The sequence below is a fragment of the Cydia strobilella genome, chromosome Z (genome assembly GCF_947568885.1).
Source record: "Cydia strobilella chromosome Z, ilCydStro3.1, whole genome shotgun sequence".
NCBI lineage: Eukaryota > Metazoa > Arthropoda > Insecta > Lepidoptera > Tortricidae > Cydia > Cydia strobilella.
In genome coordinates, this window is record NC_086068.1 from 51,757,376 (window position 1) to 51,779,573 (window position 22,198).

At 36.2% G+C, this 22,198-nt stretch overlaps 1 protein-coding gene across 3 annotated transcripts in view; it reads right to left on the reverse strand.

Moving 5' to 3' along the window:
• LOC134753949 (formin-binding protein 1-like) overlaps window positions 1-22,198 on the reverse strand; it is a 96,121-nt gene that overhangs the window by 13,318 nt on the left and 60,605 nt on the right. For all 3 annotated transcript variants that reach the window (XM_063689978.1, XM_063689977.1, XM_063689976.1), the window contains exons 2-5: window positions 8,578-8,693; window positions 7,205-7,255; window positions 6,092-6,236; window positions 2,923-3,074 (exon numbers count right to left, since the gene is read on the reverse strand). In XM_063689978.1, the coding sequence (XP_063546048.1) occupies window positions 2,923-3,074; window positions 6,092-6,236; window positions 7,205-7,255; window positions 8,578-8,693 (464 nt within the window). The remainder of the gene's footprint in view (window positions 1-2,922; window positions 3,075-6,091; window positions 6,237-7,204; window positions 7,256-8,577; window positions 8,694-22,198) is intronic.

Sequence of the window (22,198 nt, forward strand, 5' to 3'; positions counted from 1 at the left end):
GTAATGGGATTTTCATACAAAATTGAACGAGCACACTTGGAGAATGGCTGGCCTAGAGCCATTCTCAGTGTGCTCCGCAAAGCCCCTGAGGGGGCTCCGGGAGAATACGTGTAATAATAAAATAAAACAGCTCTTCTATAGGTATGTCTGGTCCACAGTGACGAACGGATTTTTTTAAATTGGGGCTTCGTCAAATATTTCGCTTTCCAAAAGGGTTCCCTCACCAAAAGAGCTTGAGAACCGCTGATCTAGGCCTAGTCTGCACGGCAACCGTCTTTTGTTTCAAATCACAAAGTCATTAGTTTAGTTTTTTTTTTCTAATAGCGGGATGGTTAGACTAAAACATCCACGGTAAGGGCCATTATAGACGAGCTGAAATTAGATCTCTCTATTATTAGATTATTACATTGCTAACTAAATAAATTCAGAGTTATGAATATTGTCCTTATACAGGATGGAAAAAAATTATGGGCCCTGGAGGGAAAGTGGCTAAAAACCTTAAGTTAGCTAATTTTACTTAAAGGAAACATTCTTTAATTAAAAAAAAAAACATTTTTTTTTTTTTCAATTTTTCTTGTTAAAAATATTCTTGAGTACTAAATATTCGAGACAAGCTAATTTAAAAAATCTTTGAATGCAGTTTTGTTTCTTTTTGAAATTAAAAGAATGTTTCCTTTAAGTAAAATGAGCTAACGTTTTGAGGCACTTTCCCTCCAGGGCCCATTAATTTTTTCCACACTGTATATAACCAGAGACCATTGACAATATTCATCCTCTGAATTCATTGAGTAACCATAGAAATTTAGCTAAAATTTATTTCCATTTAATCTTATAATTTGCTTGTGTGTGATAGCCCTAAAAGCGTGATATCCACAGCACAGACAAAATACGTCCGTGCAAAAAAAATAAAACATTTTGGTGGGATAATTGATTTTTAATTGTATAATTCGATTTCACTGTTTTGTTGTGGTTTTATTATATTGCATGTTTCAGAAAAGCACTATACATGCTTATTTTCGTGAAAAGGACTTGCCAGCCTATACCTATTCGGCTGGCAAGCCCTTCTTTCGCGCCCTGCGCAGTAATGTATTTAATATTAAATGGTTAGACTGATTTACATAAACCACTCCTTGTCAACTGTCCGCGTTTAGCAGGAGTGCGCCGCGACAGTATCTTGTCCGTGAGGTATACTACCCGTCTCTTTCATATGAATACAGTTAGAAAAAGACGGATAACTTATCTTGCGCGTGAGATACTGTCGCGGCGTACGCAATGGTAACGTAATGTTTCTGTGCAGTTTGCAGACACTGAATTTAGAAATATGCAATTGAGTAAAATTAACTGCAAGGCGAAAATTAAATTAATACATTTTTGGTACACCCTTTTATCGCTAACTCTACTTTTTTTTTTCACAGGCAACTAATACTCATCGAGACAATTCTAAAAATCCCAAACACAATTAGGTTTAGTTGTTTTATCACAGAGTTCCTATGGCCACCTCCAGTCTCTATCATCAGATCAGCTTGATGGTATCATAATATTGCATTGTCATCCGACTTATGTATGTATGCAAATTTTTAGTTCAGCTTCATCGGAAGTCGGGAAGTGGGTCAAATCTTACTTGCAAGATTTGACCCTTACAAACATACATACATACACTGTAAGTTAATAAAAAACTAAATAAGTAAGCAAAAGTTCAAATGTGACAATCAATAAGTCAATTTAATCTCAAATACATTTTTGAAGACTTTAAAATACTTAGTTGTAAACCTTAGGTTAAGCTTAAGGTGCTTAGTATAGTACCTACGTTTTATATCCTAACCGTGACTGGCTAAGTAAAAATACTTAATCCACTGCCAAAACATCCCTAACATTAAAACATTAAACAACTTTCTTTAACTTCAAACCCATATTACTTTAGTGACAATCTAATTGTATTGGTACGAACGATAATGAACAAGGAAAAGGTTTGAAGCATGTGTATAAAAAGTTCCAAAGTCAAACTACTGGGAAATTAGCGATAACAGCTAGGTATACCTTCTATACAAAGGTGTTCCAAAACTACCGATGACCCGTTTAAGGTCATTCATTATTAGTATATATGTATCGTATTCTTAGTGGGAAAAGGTAGGCTAAGCTACAATAACATTCGTGGTCATAATCATATAACTGTACTATGGTCATAATCATATAACTGTACTATTCTTTTAAATCGGTAAAATAACTGATACCTAATGGCAGCGATCACGTCATTCACGTAACTTTAATTTTAGTGTATTGTTTCGTCACCGTCTAGAATATGGGTGTGGACGTAACAATTGAAACAACTATTAATTAAATATAAATATAATGTTTGATTCGAATGGGCAAACAATAAAAAATACTAGCCTATACACCAATCGCCAATATCACTTGACAATTAAAACTATCGCTCAACATTAACCTGTTCCAGTACAAAGAGTTAAGACTGTTTCCTGGTATAAAAACAAGTCGGATTAAGGAAATTATAAAAAACCGAATGCGGTTAAGCTTGTCAAGCAATTTTAAATTCCCTATGTCACTGCCGCAACTGAGACTAATCTAATGACACCTCATAGCTACATTGCAATCCATCAAACGGTGTAGGCTGGAAGTCGTGCCAAAAATTATACTTGAATATTTACATACATACTCCTGCGAAGTTGGCTTGGCACACACAACCAACCTTTGCTGCATTGCTAGAACTGGCGGTGGTTTATTCCCTGATCCCTATAAGACAGGTTTACCTAGTTTAGGGCTCAGGACACTATTCCTAGGCTGTCTAACAATAGAATAGAATACTCCTAAAAATGTAATTCTACTTTGTAATAAGCTGCATTTTTGATACACAAATAAATCATTTTTCATTTTCATTTTCATTTTCAATTAAATCGATGTGTTTACCTCAAATTGAGATCTGCATCTGCCCTTTGGAACGCTTCCAGCGCCCGTTCGGATTCTCTCGCTGCGCGCTCGTACGCTCTCCTCGCTCGGTCTAAAGAACCTATGGCAGAGTTCAGGACGGCCATCTGTTTTGCTCCTTCGTTTAAATGTTGCTGAAATAGAAAATTATACGATTTAACACAAGCTTATGCAAGAATAATAGTCATTATTCATTACGTTCGTGATGGATACAAACGCAGAGTACGTTTGTATCCATCACGTATCCCAATATTCCTAATGCAATAACAATAACAATATTAGCTACATAATGCCAATTAAATGGGCCAATGCCTTTTCTGATCCATATACACTCAATTGTGGCGTAAGGCAAGGTGGGTTAACCTCGCCTAGACTTTTTAATTTATATGTAGACCAGCTGATCGGCAGACTCAGCAGCATGCATGTCGGATGTACAATCGATAACACAAGTGTTAATAATATCAGTTACGCAGGTGACATGGCGTTGCTGAATCCGTCGGTGGCTGGTATACACAAATTATTGGAAGTGTGTCAAGATTATGCGGTACAACATGGTTTAAAGTATAATGAAAATAAAAGCGAGTTTATGGTAATTAAAGGTAGAAATAAGGGTCCGGCAAATGTGCCTCTTATTATGTTCAACGATACTGCTTTAAACCGTGTTACCCAATTCAAGTACCTAGGTCACATAAGGACAGAGGATTTAAAAGATGACATGGACATGGAGAGAGAGAGAGGAGGGCGTTGTCGGTTCGTGGCGGTATGTTGGCGCACAGGTTAGCTAAGTGTAGCACGGAGGTCAAAATTACTTTATTCCGAGCGTATTGCCAATGTTTTTATACTAGCGGCCTGTGGGCTAATTTTAAGCAGAAGTCCTTTGACTCTCTGAGGGTCCAGTATAACAACATTTTCAGGGCCCTGGTGAGGCTCCCGCGATACTGTAGTGCCTCTGGCATGTTTGCGGACGCGCACGTAGATGATTTTTATGCCATTATGCGGAAAAATATAGCATCAGTGGTACACCGTATACGTGGGAGCTCCAACGGGATCCTGAAAATGATAGCCAACAGGTTAGATTCAGTTGTTTTGGGACGATATATCGAATTGCATGTTCACAAACATGCAGTTCGATAGATCGGCCACAATAATTTGTAATTTATTAGTATGTAATTTCATGTGTGTAATTTAGTGTAGGTACTGTTCTGTAACATAACATTGCCTGTAAGTTAATACTAACAACTATGGACTGTAACTGTCTGAAAATAAATTATTTTTATTATTTATTTATTATAATGCTTTAAGATCAATAGGTACACCTTGTCATCAAGTTATATAAAATAAACGGTACAGTCGTTATCTATGGTAGAGAAGAGTATATCGTCACTGCGCGTACAAAAGTTGCTATGTGATTTTTAACGATTTTTAGGTTTTAATGCCATTTTGAACCTTATTTCTATACGCATATGCATATGCTCCAAAAACAGCGTGGCGCTTATTTCAATATTTAAGGATTTATCAAATGTAGGTATGTGACGCCTATACAATGAATGCTCTTCCTATAATCGCTAACTGGAATAAATCACATAACTACATTAGCTTATTTGAACAGCAATTACAGACGTGTGCTCGCTATATATTACATTAAAATACCCTATGGTTCCGATCGAGTACAGTATTTACAATTATTAATTTGTTTGTTCGTCTATACATCCCAGTCATTTGATAGAGGTGCGCGGGAATACAGGTACAACACACGTCTTTTGTATATTTTAGACTTATACGTACGTTATAAAACAAATGAATAATCCCTTATATGTTGTTAAATTAATATTAAATCCAAAATTATTATATCAGTCTTTAGAATGGTCACAACAAGCAATCGTAACTATAAATTCGAAGCTCCGCCGCGATCCGGATCAATGCAGCTTGTTTTGGAATTCATGTTAATTGTCGTATGGCAAAACGGTTCTTAGAACTAACAGTTCCACAACAAAAAAGAGCTTAATACTATACATTGTCCAATAGGAATACTTAGAACGAATGTTGTACGTGACCGAGTTCCCGTTCGATAAGACTTGCTGTACGTGCGTCAAACGATTTTTACATGCCACTTGTAAATGCATTAATAACATTTAACTATAGTCTGACAAACTATTGTTAGTAAAAAAACCTATTTCAAATGTGTTGCCTGTTTTTACAGACAATAGTAAACATTTACAGTTCTGAGCCGCGGTCTCCGTAAGCACAGAAGTGAACTAGGTCATGTCAAGTAGATTGTCCTTGTACAGTTCAACTTAAAAGATAACCTATCACTGTTAAGTTTACTATAGCGCTAGTCATCACAATACTATATCAATAAACAATACACTTTGTTTGTTTCTTGGTACTTTTCAGTGTCAATCATTGGGTAGCTCAGCCTACTATTCGTACCCAAAGGTAAAAACGGGACCCTATTACTAAGACTCCTCTGTCCGTCTGTTCGTCTGTCTCTCCGTCTGTCTGCCACCAGGCAGTATCTCATGAACCGTGACAGTTGAAATTTTCTCAGATGATGTATTTCTGTTGCCGCTATAACAACAAATACTAAAAACAGAATAAAATAAATATTTAAGTGGGGCTCCCATACAACAAACGTGATTTTTTTCCCGTTATTTGCGTAATGGTACGGAACCGTTCGTGCGTGAGTCCCGTCTCGCACTTGGCCGGTTTTTATAGTTAGATATTAGTATGTGTAATAATAATACCATTCAATGAGGGCTACTGTTTTTGTGCTCACCAGTTGGCGCCACTGTAGATGTAGGTCCAGAAAACAGATCTCAAATTTCTTCTTTGCTTATTTAAAAAAAAATCAATACGTTCTAATATACACAAAGGTATTTTAACGTCTAAATGTGCCATTTTTCAACCTGTATATCTATTGTTTACCATGATTAATCAAAGATGGACAAAGATTTACCACAATTATGAATAAGGAGTGAAAATTCCCGCTAAAAAAGCTTGAAACCCCTAAAACTTTTATCCATTTGACATTTTGAAAGACCTCCACGTACACTAGCTCCCCTATCGGCGAAATTAAACGCGGTAGCCCTCATTGTTTTGAGATTAGTTTTTTTCAGGTTGTTCAGTTGTCAAAACAGAGTCACAAACGTACCTTTCGTTCTTCTCTGAGTTCCTTGGCTAGCAAATGCAGTTCCCGGACAACATTGGACTGTAGGTTCTCAGCGACTACCTCGCGCTGACCCGCGAAGTCGCCCAGCTCTTGTAACAATTGTCTAAACGCTTTACATGATGTGTACCTGTAACACAGATTATAATACACAATTATAACTATGGAAATGGAATATCTAGCTGTGTCATTGCGGTATCATTGTTGCTTGTCTCATTCGTTTTTCGTTTATTTCTTATTACGCATTCTGCACTCGTCACTCGTTCTTTACTTGTGTTGTTCGCTGTTTGTCATTATCATTAATCTTATTTGGTCATATTCTGTAACTTGTCTCTCTCTTTATATGCGTTATTCATAAACAAACAAAACCAAGTATTTGGTCAAAAACCAACAAAAAAGTCAGAATGATTGATACTAGTACACTCTGCCACGAAGATCGTCTTATAGAAAGGTTTATTTTTTTCTGGATGACATGGGTTTAGATGAAAAGCTTTAATTGGAAATAATAGGCAAGATACTAAATTACAATTATAGTACACAATTGTATTTTTTCCGTAGGTTGTTACATTTTTATAAGAATTTGTGGGAGGTATTAAAAAAGCCGACGTTCATGATATTTATATTTTTTTTCTTCTAATATTATTTTAGTAAAGGTTACAGTTAATTTTGAAACAATGTCAAGTAATGCAGAAGAATTATAGAAAAAGATCGAATATATAATTGATCTGAAGTTAATAGTTCTCCCCTAATTTTCATTTTCCTATTGACTGCTATTATATTGCACACAACTGTACATACATATAGGTTACATAATGAAATCAATTGAATAATAAAGTAATTAAGTTAATGTTTTTTATTAATCTATCCTTACATTTTTAATAACAATAATAAAACAATACAACGTGTTACATCCTTATAATTATAATGAATAGTTTCCTAGTTTTTATAAACTGCTTCGAAGTGATAAGCCAGAAAATTCGTTCATTCGCTTGCCCTTGATTACAAAAACAGTCATCGAATCATACAGATAAGTTTGTACTTACGGCGGCAAACAGCTGGATACAAGCCAAAAATAAGTTAGCGCAATAAAATACTCACTGGTATTCGTCTTCTTCTTTCCTTTTTGGTTGATAATTTTTGACAAGCCTCCTGTAAAGAGAACATGAAAATTAAAAAAAATCAACTGTCTAGCCATCACGGTTCACGAGATACAGCCCGGTGACAGACAGACGGACAGTGGAGTCTTAGTAATAGGGTCCCATTTTTACCCTTTGGGTACGGAACCCTAAAAAAACCTGGTCAAGTGCTGGAGTTGTAGACTGGAGTTTGACTCGCAAAGGCTCGCATCGGTCATTTCATAGTAAAGGATTATGGACTATATGTAGTATTGTATAATGACAAAAAATAAAAATCACTTTCTTATATTGGGGTTCAATACCTTTACATTTCAATATCTAATTTGTTGTTGCTGACAGACGGACGAACGGAAAACGGTGGCTTTGTAATAACTACGGGTCACGTTGCCACTTTTCAGCAGAATCATACAAAAGATTCGTGTGAGTAATTACTGACAGCATAATAGTACATTTCGATGCTAGTGCGGAAAGTATGTCATTACTTCACGAGTACCGAGATATCTTGCCACGAGCCGTAGGATAAGAATGACATATCCGCACGTGTATCGAACGACGTTTTTTAATACAGTTGCGAAAAAATAAGAAAAGCAACAAGTAAGGAATGGAATTAGAAACTTTTATATTAATAATTCTGTGACACTGACAGCATTGACATTGACATTATGAAGAGGTGTTTTTCTAGCTTTTATTCGACTAGAATAGATTTTGTTATTATTATTGAACCCACTTCAATGAAAGTTTTTTTTTTCAAATGCATGTTCTATAAGACAGAAACAATTGTAAATATTAAAACATTGTACTATTATTACCTAAATATCGTTATTTACGATTATTTGTGTATCGTATATTTATAAAAACAATATCGAATGTTGCCTTTGGAAACTTAAAACATTCTTGCAGTAAGAAAAAACGCCTCTTCTTTGACAGACGTTCCGTTCCATTCAGACAACTTATTAAGAACGGTTTTTCATTAAAAAACATTAAAAAATAAACGTGTTATAATACTTATAATGATGAAGAGGTAAGTAATAAAATATGAAATATGCATATTTTTCGTATTCTTACATTAACAGTAGGTTTTTATGTTGATTACGACGTTTAAAGGAAACTAATATTAACACTCATCAATAAGTAGTCATGAATTGGAACAAGATAAAATTTAAAAAAATTGGAAAAGTAAAAAGCACTAGTTCGCGAAAACCAACTTTCCGCACGCTAAACAGCCACGAAAAGTAGCACTTTTTGAGCAACTGTATTAAAAAATAATTAAGCTGTATCACAAATGAACAAATAGGTACACATCATGTTATACAGTGTTGTTTAGTGAGCGCTCACCTAAGTTTTCCTGCGTATTCTAATTCGATCGCGCATCTCTCCTTTACGAAATTTCCGTATTTGTCTAGAAATTCAATTCCTTTCTGTGTGTGGGCGGACAAGTTATCATATTGATCCTGTGAACAAAGAAAACAAATATGTTAATGACAAAATAAGGATATGATAAGAAATAAGTAGGACATTAGAAAAATATTTATTTGGTCATCGTAAAAATGAAAAGGGAACTGGAAGTGATACGGGGTCGGCAAGCCGGGAAGTGCGCGCTGATAATAGGCACGCATCATCACAATGCATATTTACATTAAAGATTTCTCTTTACTAAGCGAAATGCATCTGTTCATACTATGTATACGTATACATCGCTCATCTAAATAGTAATAGTAGTAGCATGTCATTACTCTTTTTGTATTAAGAACCCAAGAAAAGAAGCAAAAACAAATGATATCCCAGCGTGGTTCCCACCGGTGATCGATCAGCCGGAACGGGGAGATGGGGCCTGCATTGCGTGCGAAGGCACGCGATGCAGCCATCAGCGCGGGCGCAGGTCGTGAAGGCAGACGCATCGCCCTTGACTCCTCTCGAGGTGCGCCGAGTGCAACGACACCAGCTACTGCCAATCGCTCTGATACTAAGGCTGTGAAGCTACGCGTTTTACGCTTCTATAGTTTTTCACTATGTACACGGATTATTCACTTTCGGGGAATGGAGTAAAAACGCGCTAAATTAACACATGAATTTTATTTTAACACGTGAATACGAGCGCTCATTAATAGTCACACCACATGGTAATAAACTGATGCAGTCAACAATTAATAAAATTTACGGAATATGTGCCCTCACACTTGTGCTGATGTGCCAATGAAAGAGCGTTATTTTAGATTGGGATGATTGTGTGTGTGTGGGTGTAAATAGCCTGTGTAGTTTATCAATAAAAAGACTATCATGTTAACGACGCAATAACCAATTTTGAATAGACGATGAATGAATAAAATCAATGCTGAATAGGTCAATAAAGCAATAATGGTAGGGGACACTGTCACAATTCGAATGGATGGACAGGATAAATATACACACATACAGTTGTGTGCAATAAATAGCAGTCAGTAAAAAAAAGCCATCAATATTATTTAAGTAAAGGTTACAGTTAAATTTGAAACAATGTTAAGTAATGTAAAAGAATTATAAAAAAAGATCCAATAATTGATCTAAAGTTATAGTTTTCATCGAATTTTCATTTTCTTATTGACTGCTATTATATTGCACACAACTGTACGTACATATATATGAGTTCCATTGTGCTCAACGTAATATAGCCAGAACACAATCCTCATGTTGGTAGCGAGCAGCTCTCTATTATAGGTTCATCAGCTTATGCTTCAGCTTACCGAATGGGCCCTACGGAAGACCAGCGCTGGCTTTATAGCTAGCATTATGCTGAGTTTTTCGTGATGCACACTTGTTGATTTCTTCTTTTCTTGCTGTTGTTGTCTGTACATGTTCGTACTTGTGTTGTGATCGTCACGAATAAATATCTTTTATCTTTTTTTTTTCTTATTGTACTATACCTATATCAAAAGTAACAGGTTTATCACAATTTGCTCCATGCGTGTTTTTTTTTTAATTTTTGTAATCATAATTTATATCGTTTGAACGCTGGAAAAAATAAAAATACTTTTGTAAACCTTCATATTATTTTATTTAAAAATATTTGAAAAATATTGAGCGGTTGAAACGCTCATAATTTTTGGCGCGAATTCGACAGAGCGTGATGACGTCACACGTTGGACAGTCCAACTGACGTTTGCTACTAATGACACTTAATGTGAACTAATCTGTCGAACGAGTGGCGTCACGTGACGTTTCGCGCGTTTCGCTCACTAGCTTTTCGCGGGCAAACTCTTGTACTTTTTATTTATTATTTTAAGCAATTAAATGATAATTTAATAACGGAAATGCATTTGTAACATGATATAACGGTAACAAACATCCGAATAAAAAATATTTCGTTCAAATATAAACTTCATGCATGAGGCTAATTGTACCGTTCATGTGCTCGATGTCTAAATACTCGCACGTATTGACCCATGCTATTACGATGATATTTATTACAAAGGTCATAATGTCAAGTGTAACTTTCAACCCTGTGGCTGTATAATCAATACACCTTATATGTAAAGTCCCTCGCCGCGTCTGTCTGTGTGTATGTTCGCGTTAAACTCCAAAACTAATGAACGGATTTTTATGCGGTTTCCACCTATCAATAGACTGATTCTTGAGGAAGGTTTGGGTGTATAATTTGTTAAGGTTTGGTGTAACCCGTGCGTAGCCAGGGCGGGTCGCTAGTGTATAGTTGGCTAATGAGGAATATAATTGCTATACTAACAACAGACGGGAATGCACTTAATTTATGCTTGTTCTGTTCGTGTGAGCGGTTGTTAATATGATTTTATGAAACTGCAAGCGATAAGGCCTCGACATGTGGAAAATTGCTGGTTCGTTAACCTGCTGAAGCAGGGCAGGGAGGTGCGATTATGAGAGTGGACGTGGGAGAACTGGAGTGACAACTAAACATGTCGATAAAGCCCCTACCTACCGTACAGCGAGCAGGCCCACAACGTATGCATTAACTTCGCGCATTATTAAAATTGCAGCTATTTCTGGAGCCATTAAGTTCAGCTCGTATGAGGAGAGAGCTCGCCTTACTAGGGGAGACTGGTGTAACCGCAACTTTTAATTGAAACCTAGTTTTTTTATAGACAACAGCATATGTACAATTTATTTTAAAATAATAATTAGATCTTACGGTTTTATTTAATTTATTCATTATTCAATTATTCAGAACATGTTTCAATTGGTAAATATGATCAGGTCTTAAACATATTTGTAATTTCACTCGCAACAGTCGCAATTTCCATTTTATGTATCAGGTGATTTTAAAGATAAACAAAAATTATAAAATCGAGCTACACTAAAAACTTTGTCCAGAACGCCTCGTTGGTTCACGCCAGTATTTCCCAACGGGGTCGCGACCCATTGGTAGGTCGCGAGCGAATATTGACTGGGCCCTGAAACTATTAAGGAATCTGAGCGTTACCAATAATATTTTATGCCCCCTTTTTAAGACGGTCCAAGAGAGGTGGGTCCGGAATTTGGCAGTTTTTGTTAGGTGGGTCGAAGTTCAGGCAAATTTGGGAACCACTGGTTTACGCAATAAAATGCATGCCAATATTATTAACGTAACCTTTCTATTAAACGGTAGGGGATCTGTTACAAATTTAACACATTATTTTGACATTATACTCAGGTTGCGTCCAAGTGATATTTCTCACTTGGCGAAAGATATATTGTTAAAATGTGTGATGTTGTGGGGAACAAAACCAAATACATTGAGAAACGTGGCATAAATTAAATTAAATACGCTCGGTGCTAGTGTTAAGTGTGCGCCGTCACCGGCGGCACAGATTGCAAAATACTCCAGTAGATACGTAACTTTCCATGATCCCCGTATTGTTATTACACTTTATTAATGTGACCGCGTCGTCCATGTTCTAATGCCCGCTTTCCTGCGCGCGTCAGCAATGCCCTTTCGGCATGATGTGTTTTTTTTCCTACCGAGAGACTAACTGGTAGAACAATCATAAATAGTATGTGCAGCCAATGCTATCATTTATGTAAAAAACCGGTCAAGTGCGAGTTCGTTTAACTCACGCACCGAGGGTTCCGTACAAACTTTAAATTTTCTCATGTATCTATGATCTTCGAAAGACTTTTGACCAGAATTATAAGTAATAAGCGTAATTGTTTATAGCCCCATCTATCGCCAAATTGGCTAAGTAATTTGCGCGACCTGTATGTATGTTGGTTTTTCTGGGACAATTATTTATCATGTGAACCAATTTCAACAATTTTTGTTTAATTTGAAACAAGGTGGTTTTAGTGTAATCTTATAGATATTTCAAGTATAATAAACACCCGCAAAGGGGCTTAAATTGCAAATTAAATTACAAAATGTTTTTTTATAATTTAAAAAAGTTATTGTGACGTTATAATGTAAGTTTCATAAAATAAATAAATAATCATTTAAGTAAATAAAAAAAAGTGAACTTATTAAAATTATTTTATTAAATATTTTGATTTGTGTTTCACCACTGGAGGGCTTCGTCACTTTTTTTTTTAATATATGACATCTATAACAGTTAAAAAAAAAGTATTTAAAATAGAGGTGTGATTATATTTTTCCTGTAATATTTATGATAATGTTATTATTGTGTAAAAATTTCATAATTTTTGTTTGGTAAACTTCGTAGATAAGGGGGGGAGGGGGGGGTGGTATTTTTTTAATTTTTCTTCATAAGTCAATATTTTTTCACTATGAAAAAAAATTGTTTTGTAATATTATGTTTGAGCTCTTCCACTCGACCTAGCAACTAGACGTTGAAATTATGCCCCCTCTTGGGCATTTTCCATAAACATGCGTTGACACGCTGGCCCCATCTCACGTCCGGCGCTCTGCCTGGAAGCTAGGGTCGGTAGCAGACGACGCCCAAGTGCCAAGTGCCAATATGCATTTCTAAAAACTAATTATGTATTCGCGGCACTTGCGATTGAAACTTTCGGTCCTTGGTCGTCAGACACCAGAATACTAGTAAACGAAATTTCTACCAAACTAGTCTGGGTGTCTGGCGACCTACGAGCTGGCGCATTTTTTGCGCAGAAGCTCAGCCTCACTGTGCAGAGGGGGAACGCGGCCAGTGTCCTGGAAATATTTTTTTTTACTTTTCCAATTTTTTACAGTTTACTTTTCCATAATTAATAAAAAATATATTAAAAAATTACACTTTCAATGTGTCTGGGTTAGCGTTCTTCATGACTATTCCAAATTTCAAATCGATAGCTTAAGTAGTTCTTGAGATATTTAGCAATGTGACAGACAGACAGACGGACGGACGGACGGACAGAGTCGCACCATAAGGGTTCCTTTTGTACCTTTTTGGTACAGAACCCTAAAAAGACACTAAATAAAGAATATAGAAATAGTAACGAACTTTAAAGGGCCGTCACAATAGATCACTGCTTGGTCGACGTGACACTCACAGGCCCACAATACCCCTACAATAATAATAATAATAATAACTAAAGAATCGCTATCGTCCTGCACTGCGCTTTTTTTTAATACAGGCCTTTTTTCAATGTCAGCAATCACCAAACAGGCTATAAATAACAGTGATAAATAACTTAAAAAAATGTTACAATAACAATATTAAAATGCCATTGTAGTATGTAATCTGCGCCGTCGGTTAGAGGCGGTTGGTGGGCGAGCAGCGCCGCTGGAATGCGCACTCGCTTTGCTGGGCCCATCAGAATGCAGGGCACACTTCGCCTGGTTGCCGACACGTGTACGACTACCAGTTACCTTGGCTAATTATTTCAATTACGTGACGATATGTACTTAGAAATATTCGTGCAAATGTAATCATCGTCTGTTTTGGCAAGACGATATACACGCTCACATGCTTAATGTAATAGAGCAGCCTCGACTGTGTTAAGATCCACCACAACCATATGATATTTACCATCAGGCGGGCCGTATGCTTGATTGCCACCGACGTGGTATAAAAAAATACAAATCTATTTATAACTAGCAAGTTAAGAGTAAAGCTGAAAGTTAAAGGGGCACTTTTCGTTACTAGACTTGTTAGTACAGAGCCTGTAATAAATCAAAATAATCATAAACTAATTGTTGTGTCATCTTGTCTAATTATATTACATTATGAACTCAAATAAGTTAATTCATAGTGTCCGTGAATTAGTATTTTTATATAGGTAATTTATACATATATAGTACAAGGTGCCCACGAGGAACCCGAGAGATTTTAACCACGCATTTCTGAGGCCAAAAGAAGGAAAAAATGTTATATGAGTTTATGTCAACATTGTCAACTTCGCCAAAAAAAATGTTTTTGTTTTGTTTTTGTTCGATTTTTTGCATGTATTTGTACATAAAATGTACGAGGGCTGTTTGATAACTAGCCGTTTTCTAAATGTACTAATATCACTGGCCGAAAATATGTATACCACCGTTTTAAGCCATTCTTCAGAGGCGGGAAAATTAAAAAAAAAACCAGCATTCTTTTGGTTTTTTTTTTCATTTGACAGCGATATAGTGGAAGCGTGAACGTGAAATTGTTAAAATGGAGAAAGAACAGTATCGGTCTGTAATTAGGTTTCTGTTTTTGGAAGGAAAAACCTGTGATGAGATAAAAGTAAGAATGAAGGCGGTTTACCATGAATGTGCTCCTTCTATGACAACCGTTAGATATTGGTACAATGAGTTTAAGCGGGGGAGAACAACCGTCTTTGACGAGGATCGCCCAGGCCGCCCAACTGAGGTGACTACAGACGATATGGTTAAAAAAAATTGAAAATATCGTATTAGCCGACCGCCGAATTAAACTTCGAGAAATCGTTGATGCTGTAAACGTTTCAATCGAGCGAGTACAAAACATATTAGATGAAAAATTGGGCATGAAGAAAGTATCGGCGAGGTGGGTGCCGCGTTTACTCACGGAGGAGCAAAAACGGAACCGAGTGACTACTTCGGAGCAGTGTTTAGCAGTATTCCAACGTAACCCGAAGGAGTTTCTGCGTCGTTTTGTGACCGTAGACGAAACGTGGGTTCACCACTATACCCCGGAAATGAAGGAGCAGTCAAAGCAGTGGATTTTACCGGGTGAACCTGCCCCAAAGAAGGCAAAAACCGTCCCGTCGGCTGGAAAGGTCATGGCCACCGTTTTCTGAGATTCGCAGGGTATTATACATATCGACTACTTAGAAAAGGGGAGAACGATAACAGGGCAGTACTATGCCAATTTATTGGATGAATTAGACGCTGTGTTAAAGGAAAAACGACCCCATTTAAAGAAGAAAAAAGTACTGTTTTATCACGATAACGCCCCAGCTCATTCATCCAGAGTCGTGATGGCCAAAATTACACAATTACGCTACGAACTATTGCCTCACCCCCCGTATTCTCCAGATTTGGCCCCATGCGATTTCTTTTTGTTTCCCAACCTAAAAAAATGGCTCGGTGGTAAGAGATTTCCATCAAATGAAGAAGTCATTGCCGCCACAGAGGCCTATTTTAATGACTTTCCGAAATCATACTTTTTGGATGGTTTATTGAAGCTTGAATATAGGTGGAACAAATGTAAAGACCTAAAAGGTGACTACGTAGAAAAATAAATGCATATTTACAAAAACGACTGACTTTTTTTTTCATAAACGGGTACTTATCAAACAACCCTCGTAAATGCTATTTAAAAAACTGTCACAATAAGTTTATTTTTTATTTTTATAAAAGCGAGTTTTCCAAATGTTACTTTTCACTTTTCGACATCTATTGGACTAGGTCCCATAGTGGCAACATAGCCATCAAAAAGACGTTTTGCACTAAGTAACAATAAAAAGACGTTTTTTTTTAACTGCTTATAACTGAAACTAGGCGAATTCCAAAAAAGTTTATAGGACACTAGCGAGTAGCGACCCGTCCCGGCTTCGCACGGGTAGTTCAACTAATTTACACAAAACCTTTACAAATTATACATATAAACCTTCCTCTTGGATCACTATCTATTTAAAAAAACCGCATCAAAATCCGTTGCCTAGTTTTCAAGCTCTAAGCATACATAGGGACAGACATACATACAGAGCGGTAAGCGACTTTGTTTTATACTATGTAGCGATTTTAGTCTTTAAATATGATCAGGAATATACTGTTAAAATCTCTCGGGTTCCTCGTGGGCACGTTGTATATCTTTTTTATTTATTTTTATATACGGCAGAAAAAGTACATATTTATATTATTTATGTAATAAACTAATATGTATTAAGAATAACATGAGTGTTTTTCTAAATATGCCACACCTGTTATTAAGGTTGTGTCATCGTATACAAATGTAGGTAAAAAGTTAGAGTAGTAGAGCTGAAACTTTAAGGGGCACTCTGTGATCAAAACCTTTGCAGAGCCTGTTTATATTAATGCTGAACTATTTTGTTTAATCACATTACTAATGCAAATAAGTGGAAATGTTGACTGCCTAAACACGCCTTGTTACAGCAACAAGAAGATGTAGCCAATAATTTATCAGAGATATTCGTTATCGTTTACTCACAAATCATGAAGGTTCGTTAGTACTGTATAGATGTAACAAGTTAGTGTGTTTTACCCAAGAATCTCCCTTTACCAGGCTGACATTTCGAAAATGACAATCGATTGTCAGTCTTATACATCAAAAATAGAACACATGTTTGTAGTGCCGTATGTATATCCCTTATAGCCTGGTAAAGTGTTAAACAAAAGTGTCCGCGTCTACGACAGCTCGCAATCCGTTCATGTTTGGCACACACGCGTCACGTGTGTCGTTGAACCTGTCAAAGCATCGTCGACGATGGAAGGCCGTCAGCGGTAATTGCTACATGTCGCGGCACGCGATAACCAAACATTAGCGTTAGTGATATGTGCTGATATGTCCAACGGCAATTTTGAGGACATCTGATAGATCTTTATCGCTTGTTTGACCGGACAACTTGCTATAGATTTTTGTGAGCGTAGGCTAGGCGTCAATTTGGGCTTTCTGCCTGTAGAGCTTTAATAGCGACCGGCCGGCAGCGGTGCGATAGTGTAAGGATATTTAGAGGAAACCTCCGCGACCACGTCTCTGGTTTCTAGAATGGGGTCACACTGATATAATCGTTCCGGGTACAATTCCGTCACACAACCAAAAATGGAACAGGGTCCGTCTAAGTTAGCTTCGCACGGACTGAAGTGACAAAGTGTATGCCAAAATATTTTCAAAGTATTTTGACGTTCATAGTAGCACTTACAGACTGTCACTAAAGTAAAGTCTGTGCTGAGTTAGCTTGGTCCAACTCTAGTGATTATTCTCTAAGTGTAAGTGTGGGTTGGTCAAATTATCATTGGCCTTCGTTTGATCCATACGCGACACCCTAAATATTATACAAGGTGCCCACGAGGAACCCGATAGATTTTAACCACGCATTTCTGAGGCCAAAAGAAGGATTTTTTTATATGAGTGTCAATTTCGCCAAAACCATTTTTTTTTTCGATTTTTTTAATGCATACATGTAAATGCTATCTGTGAAACTGTCACCCAAAAATAATGTTGTATCTTTTTTTTGTAAAATATAGTTTTTGCAGTGTAACTTGTCACTTTTTGACATATATCAATAAGGATATTTGGACTAGGTCCCATAGTGGCAACATCGCCATCAAAAAGGCGGTTTGCACAAAGTAACAATAAAAATAAGTTTTGATACAAAATAATAGAATTTAATAGAATCCATAAAATCCCACATACAGTTAACTGTACCGTAAATACATGTTCATTTTATAAGTACCTATTTATTTATGTAATCTTTATTGCACAAAAGAAAAACCTTACAGTACAAAAGGAGGACTTAATGCCATGAGGCATTATCTACCGGTCAACCTTAAGGCTAAGCAGAGAGATTGTGAGCGGTGCTATAATTACAACAGAAAAACCAATCAAATAAAAATTACATATTATAACATATATACAAATATTAAGGTAGTAGGAAGGAAGGAAGTAGGAAGGTCAGATGGCAGTCGCTTTCGTAAAAACTAGTGCCTACGCCATTTCTTAGGATTAAGTAGTTGCCAAGCGGACTCCAGGCTCCCATGAGCCGTGGCAAAATGCCGGGACAACGCGAGGAAGATGATGATTAAGTACCTATCAGTATTATGATTTTAATGAAATAGAACTGAAGAACGAAATTCATCGGACTTACAGGTTCTTGGAACAATATTTTATAAAAGGATTATTGAGGAGCATCAAAACTTTCTTAGGTTGACGTACGTCATCAAACTAACCTCCTACCAATACAGTTGATGCTAGTATTATAATATAATCAATTCTATATTGTACATGTATCGCCGACGACCTTGTAATCTCGGTATCTAGACGTCTCACTTGAATGCAACTGCCGGGTTGTTAAAGTACGTCAAGACCAAAATCAGAGTAAATTTATATATAAGAGTAACAAACGGGAACCGCGTGAATAAAACAAGTGATAATATGTACCCACGTTACAAGGGCACAGCCAACTTGTATAGGAACTAAAAGAGTAGGTGTCGCATATAAAAATGTGCAAAGTTGTCATTCAACTCTCAACGAGTGCATCGCCTCAGGTGTCCGAGATATTAAGGATTTCAAGTTATATTAGTGAGAAGCTTAAAGGCAAGACACGTAGCGAATTTAGGTGGCAGATGTGTTCCACACGCTGATGTGTTCCACACACTGATGCATCATATCCGTTGTCTCCGGTCCGGTATCAATGCGAGTCATGGCGGAACTCGGTCGCGACTTTGCAATCGATTTGATCGGACAGTGACTCACGGTGCAGGAACGCCCTAGCGGCCGGCCTAAGCTGATTAGTACTCGTTACTCATCGTAAGTTAATCAGACAACAATACCCATCCCGCCACGATAAGATTACGTTGATAGAATCGATAGTCTTGACAGCTGCTATGCTTTAATAGTAACTACAAATTATGTTAGTCCGCTTCACGTCGTATTGTGAAGCACATCTGATACTGACAGTTGTTAGTTTTAAAAAGTTAAATAATGCATAAATTAATGCAGTTAAACTGAATAAAAATGGTTTATACTTTCTTCAAGAGGGGCCTGGAGGTTGTAGGTACCTATCATAATTAAAAAGGTTCTGATATTTCGTCGTCTATACATATAGTACTCACAAGTCCCACAACACAACACAATCCTTATTAAGCATACTGTGAGGCTAAGGGTTCATCCATTAATTACGGCACACGAATTTCGAGGTTCTCCCCCCCCCCTCCCCCTCCTTGTCACACTTGGTCACATTTTCCAAACCCCTCCCCCCTGGTGTGACGTCACATTTTTTAAATTAAATGGCAAATCGAATTAAGTATTATTAATATTTTATCAAAATATTTTTGACAAAAAAAAAATTAGTAATTTTATAACCCAAAACAGATTAGGAAAGAAAATTAAATGATTAAAAACGATTATCGTTCCAAAAACTTGTTATTTAACTGTGTACAGTTCGAATAAAATAATTTAAATAAGTTAGTGACGTCACAAAGTTTGTGACTCCGCCCTCCCCCTAGTCACAACATGTCACATTTTCGTGACCTAAACGTGTGATGTAATTAATGGATGACCCCTAAGTCTATTTGTGTATCATTGTCGAATAATATTTATATTAAGAAGTTTATGAGGCTAAATTTTCTTCCATGATTAATTACTCAATAACAAAAAATATAACAATGAAGTGATTTAAAGGGAGAAGTTCTCATAGTATGGAAGATTAAGAAAGAAATTGTATGAACGAAATATATTGCAATTAACGCATAAGACACGACACAAGAATGATGCTTTCTCAAAACCAGAGGACATGGGTGCGGCCCTTAACTCCGAGGGAACACGCACACAACTGCACATTAAAAACTTCGTACTCGAGAAATTATTTCTAGAAACGACCTCGCAGTTTTAAAAGGCCATTTTAAATTACGTGTTCCTACGTGCTACGCTCATGTCTCCTCATGCGTTGCGTGCGTGCAGTGGCGCATTCAAAAGTACATTTAATAATGAAGTGCGTGGGTGCTTCGCAAACTCTACTTGCACAACCGTTCGCTTTTACGTTTGAGTGTCACTTTGACGTTTGCCAGCCCGACCAGCCAACACCGACAAGGGAGGACGGACAAGTTTTACTCTCACTTTATGTAATTGCTTGCACAACACACCAGGTGACATAGTTTACTTATAGGTAACGACACCCAAAGTACAGTGGCCAATTTACTTTCATATATTAATAAACTAAATAATATAATTTGAGTCAGAATAAAATTTTCTGGTTAGTGTTATATGAGAACGTAATGCATTAGAAAAATATCCAAATTGAACGACGCTAGAACTTGCATCATGACGTTAATGTTCGCTAAATAAAGATAAATAGAACCTTGAAGTGTGTCGTCTATGACTTTATTTGTAGACAATCTGGCTTCGCCTGCTAAGTACTTGTTTCGTTTTTGTGAGGCTGACTAATCCACCAGGCGTATTCTCATTTTAATAACGGATATGAATTTAATGAATTAGATCTGGATTAGATATGGATATGGATCTGATCTGTCAGTGTCAAAATTGAAATTTCTTCAACCAAAAACGTCACTTTTGACACAACTATTTGTGTTAGTTACTATGTATCAAAGATAAGTGTATAGAGGCTTATTGTCATAATAAATTGTGTAGTTACAGTAAATATACTGCCATCTTTCGACACAGGATTCAAACTAAAAATTTAATGAATAAAAAAATATACAGATGTATATGTATATGACGAGTGTAGGCCAAAGGTATGGCGCCATCTATTCGAGTATATTTTTTTCTTGATTTTCCGAGGTACAGTAGCGGCAAATAATCTATCATATTTTTTCAGATACATTTTTATAACATACATCAATTGAAGTGTGTGAAGTCCCCAATCCGCATTGTGAATCAAAATTAGACTAAAATACCGTAACTGTATAAAATTGTGTAACACATAACTGTAATAGATATAAAACTAACTAGATTAGACTAAATATCATTGGAATATAATTGAAACTAAAGTTGAACCTAGAAACAAATTTAATAGCAATAATGTAATAACTAATAACAGAAATTGTATTTATCTTAATCTAGGTATATAAAACTGAATCTCATTTTTGTCCTCAATTGTAAAAATTCTTAATCCAGGTATATAAACCTGAATCTCATTTTTGTCCTCAATTGTAAAAATTCTTAATCCAGGTATATAAACCTGAATCTCATTTTTGTCCTCAATTGTAAAAATATTATTCTAGTTAACTCGCATGACATAAAAATGTACATCTGGTCTAGTGCGGGAACTCCTAGAACCTCCGAATGTCAATTCAGTTATGCACCAATTATTTTCTGTAACTTGTGATATGTACTTACTATGTACTACAATTGTATTCGTTCTGTGCAATAAAAACATTTTTTATCATCTCTTATCTTTTTATATATATAGTCTAATTTCATGAATTTTCAAGTAAATGCCTGCAAAAAATTGCAGTATTTATATAATGCAGAATATCTGAATATAAAAGATACTTCAGTAAAGCCTATTATTATACAAATAATAGGGTATTTGACTGTATTTAAAATAAATTATTACACGCCATGCGTGAAATATTTAAAGCACTAGATAATTATTAGAAAAACATAGCGAGCAGTATTTTTTAAACACGAGATCAATTTAATAAATCGGATTGATATATAAAAAGTAGGTGAGTTGACCGTGACGTCATGCATATTAATTCCAATGTCAATCAATGCCAATGTCAATGTATTCATCTGTAATGTTCCATATAAATTCCATATTATATTAGCAAATCGTTTTGACAGTTCTAAAAAAGAAACTGATTTGACTAGTAGGAGAATACTCTATTGACAACAACATGGACTCGACTATATACCTATATAGCTTTAGGAATTGATTCGTCCCGCGTCCGACAGACGAAAATAAGGTCAAAGCGAAT